The 13,720-nt window shown below is 44.8% G+C and overlaps 1 protein-coding gene across 2 annotated transcripts in view; it reads right to left on the bottom strand.

Annotated features, from left to right (window-relative positions):
• Positions 1 to 13,512, bottom strand: part of MUSK (muscle associated receptor tyrosine kinase) — a 59,501-nt gene extending 45,989 nt beyond the window's left edge. The window contains exons 1-6 of one of the 2 annotated variants that reach the window (XM_033173454.1): positions 13,120 to 13,512; positions 10,638 to 10,764; positions 8,041 to 8,192; positions 5,562 to 5,689; positions 5,286 to 5,427; positions 2,668 to 2,697 (exon numbers count right to left, since the gene is read on the bottom strand). In XM_033173454.1, coding sequence (XP_033029345.1) covers positions 2,668 to 2,697; positions 5,286 to 5,427; positions 5,562 to 5,689; positions 8,041 to 8,192; positions 10,638 to 10,764; positions 13,120 to 13,198 — 658 coding nt within the window. In that variant the 5' untranslated portion in view covers positions 13,199 to 13,512. The remainder of the gene's footprint in view (positions 1 to 2,667; positions 2,698 to 5,285; positions 5,428 to 5,561; positions 5,690 to 8,040; positions 8,193 to 10,637; positions 10,765 to 13,119) is intronic. The other variant, XM_033173455.1, reaches the window with a different exon arrangement.
• Between the last annotated feature and the right edge of the window lie 208 nt (positions 13,513 to 13,720).

Below are 13,720 nucleotides of genomic sequence, written 5' to 3'. Positions count from 1 at the left end.
AGATGGTTGGACAGTGTTCTCGAAGCGACTGGCATGAGTCTGACCAAACTGCGGGAGGCAGTGGAGGATAGGGGTGCCTGGCGTGCTCTGGTCCATGGGGTCACGGAGAGTCGGACACGACTGAACAACAACAACAACAACAACAACAACAACAACAACAACAACAACAACAACAGTCTTCCAAGGATCTCAAGGCGGGATACATGGTTCTCCTCTTCCCCATTCCATCCTCACAACAAACTTGCGAGGTGGGTTAGGTTGAGAGACGGTCACTGGCCCAAGGTTCACCCAGTGAGCTTCATGGCTGAGTGGGGATTCGGACGCTGCTCTCCCAGGTCCTGGTCCAACACTCTAACCCAGAGGTTGTCAACCTGGTCCCTACCGCCCACCAGTGGGCGTTTCAGGATTTTAGGTGGGCGGTAGTGGGTTCTACGGCACAAGCTGAATCCTCCTTCCATCGAGCACTGGTGGGCGGTAAGGAAATTTTACCATCAAGAAATATGCATTAGTGGGCGGTAGGTAGAAAAAGGTTGACTACCCCTGCTCTAACCAATACACCACGCTGCGACAAAAAATAATAATAATGCTCAGACACAAAGTTTAAAGTCCCTTTGTTTAATTCTCCGCACTCTGTGCTTTGTAAAGTTTGCCGCAGCAAATATTACAGGGCTGACTAAAATCCCCAACAGCATTCTGCATATCCATCAAAGTCAGGGAAATAATGAAGAATGATTAAAATAGCAACAACAACCACCACCGCAAAGTTGTGAAGGGGCCCCAAAGTCTTAAGTGAATCAGGACAGGAGGTCAAGTCATTGCCTAGCAACTTGTTGTGAAGTTCACACAGTCAGTCTGGAAGCCTCCTTCTTAAAAAAAGTGGAGGCAAGGAAAGGCTTGAGTAAAAGAAAGGCTCAGTGGATTGGGCCCAGCACCTGTTGGAGGCCAAAGACACAGGCTGGGCAGCAAATTAAATGAAATTTCACTCTGATCTAAACCAAAAATTCCTTTGTTCCCAAGGTTCCCCCAGACGCGGCAACAATAGGAGATGAACCAAGCACTGTGTTTTCCTCGTCTCTCCGATACAGATACGAGGGACAAAGAAAGAATCAGTGCAAATTAGGGGATACGCGGGTGGTGCTGTGGGTTAAAACACAGAGCCTAGGGCTTGCCGATCAGAAGGTCGGCGGTTCGAATCCCCGCAAAAGGGTGAGCTCCCGTTGCTCGGTCCCAGCTCCTGCTCACCTAGCAGTTCGAAAGCACAAAGTGCAAGTAGATAAATAGGTACCACTCTGGTGGGAAGGTAAATGGCATTTCTGTGCACTGCTCTGGTTCACCAGAAGTGGCTTAGTCATGCTGGCCACATGACCCGGAAGCTGTACGCCGGCTCCCTTGGCCAATAAAGCGAGATGAGCGCCGCAACCCCAGAGTCTTCTGCGACTGGACCTAACGGTCAGGGGTCCCTTTACCTTTACCTTTTTGGTTTCCACTAACACCAATTATTCTCCCCTGCAAATGCACCCCAGGCTGTATGGATTTATTTTTCCTTACTGGTCTCCAGAACTGAAATCAAGCCCAGCTGAGGGGGCAAAAATAACCAGATGCAACCCTTTCAGGGGGAGAACTGGCTGGCGTGGGAAATATTAAGTACCCTCTCCCTGCCAATTTCCACATGCAAAAACCTCCCCCGTTCCAAGCCCAACATTCTGTTAACACAGCAAATGAGGGTTTGGAGACGAACATTTGACAACTCAAGAAGCGACTTGCCCTCAAGTTGAATGCGGACATTTATCTAACTCCCCATAGCAAGGAATTCGGGGCCGACTTGGGTGCATGAGAAGAAACACGACAGTCAAGAGACATGACGTGGTCCAGAGAAGAGACTGGGAAGCTGGAGGAGTTTCTCCTTTCTCTGTCTGAACTTCATTGTGAAGGTTGCAGTTCTTGCATGTCCCCTGCCAAGGACTAATGATTAAGCAGGGGGGGAATTTTAGCTTTCGAGATCTGCTGAAGTCATTTAGGTGCCATCATTCATGCCCACATATCAAGTCCTTTTCACACAGACTTTGCTTTTTGTTACACACTGGACTGAGCCCAGCGAGTTCTCCAGTTTCTCTGGATTTTCAAATGTGGAAAGCACAGTCCTGCTGATGACCCTGAGGTTCTGAGACTGTCACAGCTTCGTGACACCCACATGCATCATAATAATTGTTACAAAGGCCCCTGTTTAAGACATGCACTTTGTTAAACCATGCATCTTGCGTGTGCGAGGGGGGGGGAGGGCATTTCCCAGTGAGGTACGCGCAGCCATTTATCCTGGCTGACTTCCAAATCATTCAGATAATTGGAGAATTGGATAAATGGGTATGCCAATCACATACTGCTCTGTGGGGTGAATACACAGTGAACACACAGTGAATGCACAGAATGAACTTGTGCAATGTGCTGTTTAGATTAAATCGTGTCTGATTAATGGGGTTCTACTGAGTATACAGTGGCTTGCAATATTCGCCCATGCCAAATTTCTCGTATGTTCTCTTTCCTCCATCAGTTCCACTGATGTGTTGTTAGTGTCATCAACCAAACAGAGTTGACGGGTTGGAATATTGCCACTGCAAAGATAATTAATGCTATAATCACTAAAACACAGCACACATGGTCTGAAAATACCTCCGTCTGTTGCATTTCTCTCATTAAGAGCTGCACAACAAAGAAATTGATAAAAGAGATGAATATTCCAAGTTCTCCAAACAAACAAGCCCTGCATATGCTACAATTTATGTATTTATGTATTTATTTGTTTTTTTTAAAAAACACCTACCAAATTACTTACTACCATGACCACATCTTAAGTGCAATGCTTAATTTTGATAGGAGGCAGAATTAAAACAGGAGCTGTGTTAAAATATCGTAATTCCTTATGGGGGAAGCAATGCAAGTTTGGAACATCTGCAGAAGACTTTTAAGGCCTTTCGTCATTGTTTATTTAGAATGAGCATTCCAGTCCTGCAAGCAGATAAACCCTTCGGGTGAAGCGTTGTATTTGTACGATTTTGCAACATAGGGCAGAACAGTCTGTGCATTAGTCGGAGCGAATTAAAGAGATTATTTTGAACCAGACCGTCCCCATTAGCGTCAGTTTTATAAATGAAGAAATCATTTAAGTGCAGGCGTAACGGGGGAGGAATGTATCAAGGACACAGTGTTCAGAATTTGAATATTTTGAACATTTAGAAGCGAATAAATTGTTGTAAAAATGCTGCCAACTTCAAATAATAATAATAATAATAATCTATAGGAAAGCATTAAAGAGAGATGGGCAAGGTTAGTTGGTATACTCATTACCAAATACGAATGCTTATGCATAGGGTGTTAGGTTTGGAGCTTTCAGGGTTAAATAAGCTCAACAGTATGCCCCTCCCACAGGGATGTGTCACAACATCCGGGGTATCTGCTGTATGCAATGTCTTTGTGATTGATGTGACGGACTGTTTTTGGTCAGTCTTACTTTCGCTTTTGAGCGAACCGGAGAGGCAGGACATGTCGTCCGTGTCTCCAGGAGAGTGTCCGTGATTTAGATGCTTGTAATTAAAGCTTGCTTACTTTGAAACAACCCAGACGTTGTGGGAGTTTAATTGCTGGCACGAAAGGCACACATACCGTTGCGCAAGAAGAAGTAAGAAGTTTGAAAAAACTCTGCAAAAGCACTGGAGAGGAAAACGCAGAGGAAGCGTAGCTGGACACCACTCCAAGTGCTAAACTGGTTTTGAGGCTTTTCCAGTTAAAACCAAAAGCCCAAAAGATAGTATTCACAGCTTGAAGGATCATAAAAATATTTTTTTCTTATTTTTGTAAAATGTAGGCATATTTATGTTAAGCCTGAAGAAGGGAAGACTGAGAGCAGTTGTGGTTGGTTGGGTGGCGATCATAGACTCCAACTCCTATGGGGCTGAAGACACCTCACTTTACCTCCCCCCAAAGTATGGGGGAAAGTAGTTGAGCCCCCCAATCATGAGGGGCGGAAGCCCGACCTTGGTTTTCGAACAGTTTCGGGAGTTGAACAGACTCCCAGAACAGCTTAAGTTCGAGAACCAAGGTACCACTGGGGAGCAAGCATCTTGAGGTCCATCTTGGGCACATGGCAGAGTGCCCAAGATGGACCTCAAGATGCTTGCTCCCCAGTTACAGCCAGAAAGTTCTGCCAATTAATATTGGATTGAGGACATGAAGGCGCATTTAGAGAGGTAAAAGCCAATGGCTACTGCTTAGAAATTGCTGGCTCTGCTTCCACTTATACGTGACCCACAAGGTGTGTTTCCTTCTATCTCTGTGATTGTTCTCACAGCGTATTCAGTTCTTTTCAGACCGTGTGATTACGTATCATTGCTAATATGATTATGTGACATGTTAGTGACGTAGAAGGATGGGCTGCCAGTATGGTCTAGTTCACATGGCTGGAATTAGGATGGGGAACCTGTAGAACTCCAACTTTCTGCAGAACGCCAACTACTATTATCCCAGACAAGCATGGACAGTGGGCAGGGAATATGGGAGTTGTGTTCCAGCTACATTTCAGGAAGGCCACAGATTTCCCCACCCATGTTCTAGATGTTCCTGGAAGCAATGTTGGAGTAGGCTGACAGTAACCATATAATTTCTGAAGGAAGGTAGAAATTAGGGAATCTAGGGCAATGTGTACACGCCATCACTTCCTGACAGAACTATTGAGGTACCTCCTCCCCTACCTTTCCTAGGGTACCTAAGACCTGTGTGCCCTGCAAGAGTGCAAAAATGAGGCGTTTCAAGCCAGGGACCTTGTGTCATAAGCTCCTCAAGAGACCACCAGTCAGCCCGAGAGACCTCTGTTGTTCTATCATTTGCAGCATTTGTTTGTTTTCATATTACAAAACTGCTTATCTGCCTAGAGTGCCTTGCCAGAAAAGCAACATATTGATGGAATTGAAGTGATCTCATTCTCTGGCACCTTCACAGAAGACTCCATTCGGATGTTACACATCACCCCAAAATATCTTAGAACGGCTCTAATTTACACCCTGCGATTAGCAATGGCATGAGAGGAATCCCCAAATGTACGTTCCTGGAAAAGTTTCTTTATTCAGAATTTCCACAGTAACAAAGCTGAGCTTCCCAGAATAGACTGACTGGTTCGCTTTCAGTTCCCTCCTGAAAACTAAGCTAGTCTTTAGGCTCAATATCCCATGGTCTTTCTTCCAAATGGACTTTGGATCCAAAGCTGAGTCTATAGATGGATCTTCTGGATCACTCACCTTCCACTTCCAAAGTTACAGGCTTTGAGTACGCCGTCCCAAGGCTGTTCTTTGCCATACACCAATAGTGACCACTGTCTTCTCTTCGAACATTATGAATCCTCAAGTTGCCTGATTCAAGAATAGCAATCCGAGCATTTTCCTGCCACAAAAAATGCCCAGAGTGAGAAAGGAAGGGATTTGCTTTACACCAGGGCTAAGGAGCTTTCAGGGGATGGGTCAGTAAGGGTCTTTTGAGCCCAGCGCCACCACTCACACTTGAAACAGGTTGCTCACCTTTATAACATTTTCTCCTTTGATCCACGATACTGAAGGTTTGGGGTTCCCCATCGTAGTGCATGGAAGAACAGCCTTCAGTCCTTCTATTACTTTCACATTGGAAGGTGGGCGGGTTATTTTGGGTTCTAAAATGAAAAAAGTAAGAAAAAAAATGACAAACCTAGACAGTATCTTAAAAAGCAAAGACATCACCTTGCCGACAAAGGTCCGTATAGCTAAAGCTATGGTTTTCCCAGTAGTAATGTACGGAAGTGAGAGCTGGACCATAAAGAAGGCTGATCGCCGAAGAATTGATGCTTTTGAATTATGGTGCTGGAGGAGACTCTTGAGAGTCCCATGGACTGCAAGAAGATCAAACCTATCCATTCTCAAAGAAATCAGCCCTGAGTACTCACTAGAAGGACAGATCCTGAAGTTGAGGCTCCAGTACTTTGGCCACCTCATGAGAAGAGAAGACTCCCTAGAAAGGCCCCTGATGTTGGAAAAGATGGAGGGCACAAGGAGAAGGGGACGACAGAGGATGAGATGGTTGGACAGTGTTCTCGAAGCTACTAACATGAGTTTGGCCAAACTGTGAGAGGCAGTGAAGGATAGGCATGCCTGGCGTGCTCTGGTCCATGGGGTCACGAAGAGTCGGACACGACTGAACGACTGAACAACAACAAAGAAAAAAAATGAGATGGAGATAGCCGCCACATATGCTCTGGTCCATTGGGTCACGAAGAGCCAGACACAACTAAACAACTAAACAACAAAGACTAAAAAGGGGGGGAGAGACAACAGCCCTCTTTTCCCTCTCACTTAATAGGTAAATAGGTATATTCACTTTCTTAAAGTTCAGAGCAGAAACAAAGGTTTCCCTGAACCTCTGTCAGGGACTGGGCAGAGGAGGAATGGTGGATACCACCTCCCCAGCCTGACCCTTTCAGGGAGGAGGAAGATGGAGACAGTATACATTTACAACAGGGGTTTGAGGGAGGTCACAGCTCAGAGGCAGATGAGGGGGAAAGTTGGGAAATAATGGGAGAGGAGGAGGCAGAACCGGAATGGCAGCTGGCTGACACGGTGTCTTTAGAAAGCATTCCATCTCCATCTCCCAGAACCCGGCGAGCGTTAAAAGTAGGAGAGCAAAGAGCTCAAAGACAGAAGGCACATAGCAGCACCCGTAGAGGAGGTGATGATGATGACGAAGGAGGAAGTGGGAGAGATTCACTCAGGACAATGCCATTATCCAAGAGGCTGGGTTCTATAGCCTCTCTCTGTAATATTGAAATAAAAAAGGGACGGTAAGAAACTTTTCCTTGTCTTTATACTTCCCTGGGCAACCAGTCAGGAGCAGCTGACAGCATCCTGACAACCCCTGTGAAGCAGGAGAGTGGAGAGGCATTTTCAGTGGAAAAGAGGCAAGCAAGAGGAGGGTGCTGAACTCTCTACACTCACAGACCCTCCTTGAGGTTTTTTTGACCCTTCACTTGGGCTCATTTCCAGTTTAGGATCCTGATTGGGAGGGAACAAAGGCACTGACTGGGATCTTAAAAAAAAACAAAACCCGTTGTAAGGATTGTTGAAAGAGGACAGGCTTCAACAGCTGCTGAAAAGACAACAGAAACAGCGACCCTCCAATATATTACAGGAGGAGGTTTCAAAGGCAGGGGCTCCACAATATTGCTCCCAATTCCAATATTGCAGAGAATGGACTGCCGGATAAGATGGCATCCTCAGAAGGCTTTCTCCTGCAGAGCACGGGGATCAACTGGGTAAGTAAAGGGTGACATTTGAGAGGCCTGGATGGGATAAACCTTGGAGTAAACATGCAGATGAGCACACTGAAGAAGAAGAGGAGGAGGAGGAGGAGGAGGAGGAGGAGGAGGAGGAGGAGGAGGAGTTTGGATTTGATATCCCACTTTATCACTACCCTAAGGAGTCTCAAAGCAGCTCACATTCTCCTTTCCCTTCCTCCCCCCCAACAACAAATATTCAGTGAGGTGAGTGGGGCTGAGAGACTTCAAAGAAGTGTGACTAGCCCAAGGTCACCCAGCAGCTGCATGTGGAGGAGCGGAGACGCGAACCCGGTTCACCAGATTACGAGTCCACCGCGCTTAACCACTACACCACACTGGCTCACTGAAAGTTATCCTGACTACACATCCCCAAAGTTGGGTTTCTCGTGAGGCAACTGCCGCAGCTAGGAGCAATTCATAACCATGTCCCAAATCACAGATTCATCCCAAGGGCAGAAAGAGACTGAAACATAGGCTGCATCTACACAGCTATTAAAAAACCGCTTTAAAGCTCACAATGGAAAAGTTTCACAGCGCCATCTGGTGTCACGGTGTTATAACACATTTATAACTTTTTTTTTACTAGTGTAGTTGAGTCCATATAGTATTAAGGCAAATAATATGTTGTGTCTTGTTTTCTTTTTCATGTGAGGACAAAACCAACTATACGTTCAGTATTGCACGTGTATACTCACTCATTTTCACCTGCAATGCCCCACATCTTTCTGCCGGTACCCCTACGCCATTGTTTGCAGTGCAGCAATAGACTCCATCATCACTTTCCTCCACACTCAGAATGGTCAGGAGCTGTCCATTTTTCTCTATGCTATACCGTGTGTCAAAGAACCTGAAAAGTATATTTAAGTGCATTAAAGGGGCATTTTCAAAGATGTACGTTACAGACCTGAGATTATTCACTTGTTTTGAAAGGTGGGCTTATCACATTCACATACAGTGGTACCTCGGGTTACATACACTTCAGGTTACAGACTCCGCTAACCCAGAAATAACGCTTCAGGTAAAGAACTTTGCTTCAGGATAAGAACAGAAATCATGCTCTGGTGGTGCAGCGGCAGTGGGAGGCCCCATTAGCTAAAGTGGTGCTTCAGGTTAAGAACAGTTTCAGGTTAAGAACGGACCTCCAGAACGCATTAAGTACGTAACCAGAGGTACCACTGTATGTGAAATAGGCTATTTTCTTTCTTTCTTTTCAAAAATGTGTGGAAATTAATGTGCTGCACCAGCAAATACAAACATAGGATGGGGAGTGATAACTGGCAAAAAATAGCTGTGGAGCTTAAGTCGGTTACAAACGTTGGGTGCCTGCCCCTCTCTCTGCCGAGCAGTGGCAAGAACCCATGGGGTCCCAGGCAACCACACTGGATCTGTGCTCCTATGAAGAACTGAAGACACAGCAGAGACAGCTGTGGCTTGAAGAAAAAATGGTTTATTCACCCAATTCAAAGTGCTTGTTTTGACCTATAAAGCCTTAAATGGCTCAGGACAGCAATACCTCAAGGACTGCCTCTTTCCATGTGAACCTACCCAGACCCTGAGATCATCTTCCGAGGCCCTCCTTCGTGTGCCGTCTCCTTGAGAGGTCCGAAGGGTGGCAACACATGAACAGGGCCTTCTCTGCAGTGGCTCCACATCTGTGGAATGCTCTCCCCAGGGAAGTTCGGCTGGCTCCTTCATTACACACCTTTAGGCGCCAGGCAAAAATGCCCCTTTTTAACCAAGCCTTTGGTTGATCTTATTGACATCCAACACCCTTTTAGAATGTGGCTCTTTTGGTGGTGGAAGTGGGTTGTTGTTTTTGGTTTCATTTTATATGCTGTGGTTTTGTTTGTGAACCATCCTGAGACCTCTGGGTATAGGGCAGTGTAAAAATTGAATGAATGAATGAATGAATGAATGAATGAATAAAAATATTTACAGTCTGCTTCGAAGAAGTCCAGATCTTACAGCAAAATCATTTCAAGAGGTGCTGTTAACTCACAAAACAATGCAGACACCCTTCAGCCAACCTGCCCAAGATGGATCTCAGCTCTTCTTCCTGCTTCTTCCTCTCAGGCACCCTTGCTCCCAGAGCATTTACCCTGGCAGCCTTCCAAATCCCCAGTCTTTGTTCACACCTCAGGGCAAGGGAGAAGGAGTCAGAGGCATAGGAAGGTCAGGTGGTACCCGGTGCAGAAAATTTCTTGTCACACCCCCCCCATTGATTCCCCCGTCCCACAAAAATGGTTTTACGTTATTTCATATTTTCTTACAAAGGAATAATAACAAGTAATAGTAGTAGTAGTAGTAGTAGTAGTAGTAATAATAATAATAATAATAATAATAATAAACTTTTATTTATATCCCGCCCTCCCCAGCTGAAGTCGCGCTCAGGGTGGCTAACATCAGATACATTGGTCTAAAATCAAACAATAATTAAATTACCTCCTAAAAACATCTCAAAATCAAATATAAGTCTAATTAGATGGCTTTCCACAGGGTTAGGGTCGGGAACAGTAAGTGCTCCACTGAACTGAAATTTCAGCCTTCACGACATAGGAAAACAGCCAAGTGAACATCTATTTTGGTGGAGGAGGGTCAAGATATTTACCGATATGCATGAAATTCCATATATAGCTATATAATCCCTAGTATAGTAAGATAAGAGCTTTGGATCAGGCATTTTTTTTATAAAAAAAAGTTTTTTATGAACCGCCCTAGTAGGGCAGTAATTGTTGCATGATAATTTGTCACCCCCTCCATTATGGAAACTGGGGCGGTCCGCCCCCTACTACGCCCCTGGAAGGAATTCTCTTGTACCATGGTACTTCTAGTTACGAACTTAATTCATTCCGGAGGTCCATTCTTAACTTGAAACTGTTCTTAACTAGAGGTGTGCTTTCGCTAATGGGGCCTCTTGTTGCCGCTGCGCCGGCGGCACACGATTTCCGTTCTCATCCTGAGGCAAAGTTCTCAACTCGAGGTAACTCTTCCAGCTTAGCAGAGTTTGTAACCTGAAACGTTTGTAACCTGAGGTGTTTGTAACTCGAGGTACCACTGTATTGTTAATTGATTCTTCTTTTAATATTCAGGTTGTTTTGCATAAGCTAGCCCGGGATTTCCTCTGCTGCTTGAATTCTCCTTTCATATCCCGAATAACCCGAATCCTAGCATTTATTGATTTCTAGGATTTAGGGAGGGAGTCCCCTCCTTAAATCTGTAACAATACTTTTGCTTCGGTTATCGCTAATTCATTTGTGGCGGTGCCAACCTCTTTTGACCACATAATTTTTACCTGACGGGAATGTTATTGCGAGTCCATGTGATCTCCGCCTGAGGATAAGCCTCGACTACACACTCAAAGATGGCCACCTCTTCGACTTGGGCGTCCACTGTTTCAAGAGAAGCGGTGATGACGGGCGCTGCAAACAGAAGGAGGGAAAAGAAAGATGGCTTAAGGACACTAGTAACGTTCATGGTAGACTCTTGAGTTCCCTCAAAAGAAATATACCTGTCTTTTATGCACAAAGCAAGCCCTCGGGGCAATTTAGAAGGCAAAAAGCAATTACTCCCAACTGAAAGTTATCAAGATGAAGGACAAAGAAGAGACAATCAGGTAATTTGGGATGAGGGAGAAATTCCGTTCAGTTCAGTTTTAAAGGCAACCCTACCCAATGCACACTTTACAAAGAAGAAGAAGAGTTTGGATTTGATATCCCGCTTTATCTCTACCCTAAGATCACGATTCCTCCGTGCAAAGTTAGGCAAAGAATGCCATCCATTTTGGGGGGTTGCATCCACTACTAAATCATTTCCACACTCAAAGTGGATTTTCTCCTCTGTTGTACCCATGGAAGCTCTTCCTTATGCACAACGATTTAGCTGGATACAACTCTTTCTTTCTTTGCGCTTAGACAACAAAAAGTGCCGTGGCACCAGTTTTCATGGGCCAGGCAGCTAATTAGGAGCTAATGTTTTCAACTTGTGACTCAGCCTGTTCTATTTACAAAAGCTGTTGACAGCATTATGCAGTTGGATTGCGGGCACAATCTTACCGCCAGTATTTTAATTAAGTTCAAGCAAGCACTTCTTTGAAATATTTGTGTAAATCTTTCTCCCAGCATATTTCCCCCCTCCCTCCCACCACCCTGTGAAAAATAATTTATAAGTAGTGTTCGTCCTGAACTGATAAAAACTGTTTGCACAACCCGTGGCCTTAAAGGCCAACCTCTGTGTTGCGTGCCATTGAGTATCTGCTTCATCCAGTGCTTTGGGGGATTTTAAAATGAAAATAACAGCTTGGCAGGCAGTAACCAAGAGCAGAAAAGTGGCCTGGAGGAGGGGCTGCTAACTCTGTCCCTTTCTGCTATATGTCCACACAAAAGTTCGTCTGCTTTCTCAGCTAGGTGGGAATAGGTACATGCTCTCCAAATTTCTCTCTCGCAGGAGAGAAAGCCATTGGGAGTCGAATGGGGGGGGAACAGTGCTGAACAGACAAAAGGTGCTGAACAGACGAAAACTTAAACAGCTTTCTTTCCTCCGACTTGCCCTCTGCTTTCAATGTCAACCTCTCTCAGAGTTGCCTTTTAAAAAAAGAAAAGAACAATAGGGGGGAGAAAACTCCCAGAAATGTGTCACTTGACCCCTAAACAGATCTGTAAGATGTCAGCTGAAGTCATCAAAATAAAAAAAAATTCCTTCCAGTAGCACCTTAGAGACCAACTGAGTTTGTTATTGGTACGAACTTTCGTGTGCATGCACACTTCTGAAGCCATCATTTACAAACTGAAGTCTGAAAATTAAAAATTGAAGTCTGTTGACGTTTAAACTGGATCATGCGCCATAGAGGTATGACACTCTATAAATTTAAGAGATACTGTTACACATCTTCAAATGCATATGTAGATATAAAACATACAGTATAAAGCAGGAATAGTTCCAGCTGAAATTGAATGCTGTTGACTGTTCAGAAGGCTGCAATGAATATTTGGATCTGTGTGTATGTAGCCATGTGAGAAGATCTGTTGTATCGATCTGTATTTCAAAGCATCTTTTAAAATGTGTTTTCTCCCTGAATGTGATTTCTATAGGGGCTTTCAGAATAAATATTTGACGTGTTCTGTTTTGTTTTGCGTTTAGCTGAATCATGGAAGGAGTGCCAAAGTCGGTGGATAAACAGATAAGGCTACAGTCCCCTGCAAACTTAACTACAGGAAAGCCCTATTGAACACAGAAGGACTTGCAAACATGCAGAGAATCGCACTGTTAATTTCTAATCCACACATTGGTCTGGGAGATACAAATCGCATCAGTTAGTTTGCACTGAATGGGCAAAGATCAAACTCCTCAAGCATCCCTGCATCTTCCTATCTAGCACACTTCTGAAGATTTATCTCATGCAGCCTGATGGTCTATCTATTTACTTACAAGTCGCACAGAGTTCAGTGGGACTTACGTCTCAAAGCATTGCTAGCTGGAGCATATTCCAGCTCACAGCACAGGGGAAAGGTTTCTGTCTTATCACTTGTGTTTAACATGATACGGAGGATAAGCAGCCTTCCCACACAAACAGCCCAGAGAAATTCCTTCCTCCATCACAGTGCAACCGATCCAGCAGTTTTGCAAACACAAAAAGAGACACCAGTTCTCCTTCGAAGGCAATCGCAGGTGCAGTGCTGGGAGAAAGGAGTTCACTGGTGCAAATTTCTGCGGCTTTTATATCGATCACAGGCTTTGGGGGCAAAGAAAATAGAAGATGGACATTATCTCACACCAACCTTTAGGTGATTTCTCAGCCAAGCTGAAGGCCGCAAGAGTGAAGAAATGAACCAGTGGAATGTTGAGAGCGTCTTTCATGATTAATCCACGGAGGGAGAAAGGGGTACGTCTCCTTCAGCCAAAGGCAGGCATATTCCTTCGTGATGGCTTCCCGTTGAAGCACGGTTTTCTGCAACGTCCCTCTCAGCCACTGTCCCTGCTGTGGGTACTAAGTATAATCAGGAATCCTCGCACTTGCCTGCAGTGATGGACAGGACCAGCTGCTGTGCTTCCACTTAGGTCAGTATCAAAATGTGGGGGCTCATGAAACAAGAGAACGCAAATCCCTTTAGAATTCCTTCTAAGCAAACATTCGGCAGCAGACAATGCCCTTGATGCCTTTCTAATATAATAACTGGAGCCAGGGAGACAGAAAATGCCCAGCCTCTTCTGTGGCCAAGAGCCAATAAACTCAGTGTTCTTCTTTCACGTTTCAATTGCATTTATTAAATTCGTATACCGCCTTTCACGGTGTATTTTTTTTTCTAGAAAAAGAGGTGCCAGAACACCCTCGTTCTCTTAGAAGGGCAATGGCGCCCACCTGAGAGGTGCCAGAACTAA

This window comes from Lacerta agilis, chromosome 16 (genome assembly GCF_009819535.1).
Source record: "Lacerta agilis isolate rLacAgi1 chromosome 16, rLacAgi1.pri, whole genome shotgun sequence".
NCBI lineage: Eukaryota > Metazoa > Chordata > Lepidosauria > Squamata > Lacertidae > Lacerta > Lacerta agilis.
This window is presented reverse-complemented; position numbering and strand designations above follow the sequence as displayed.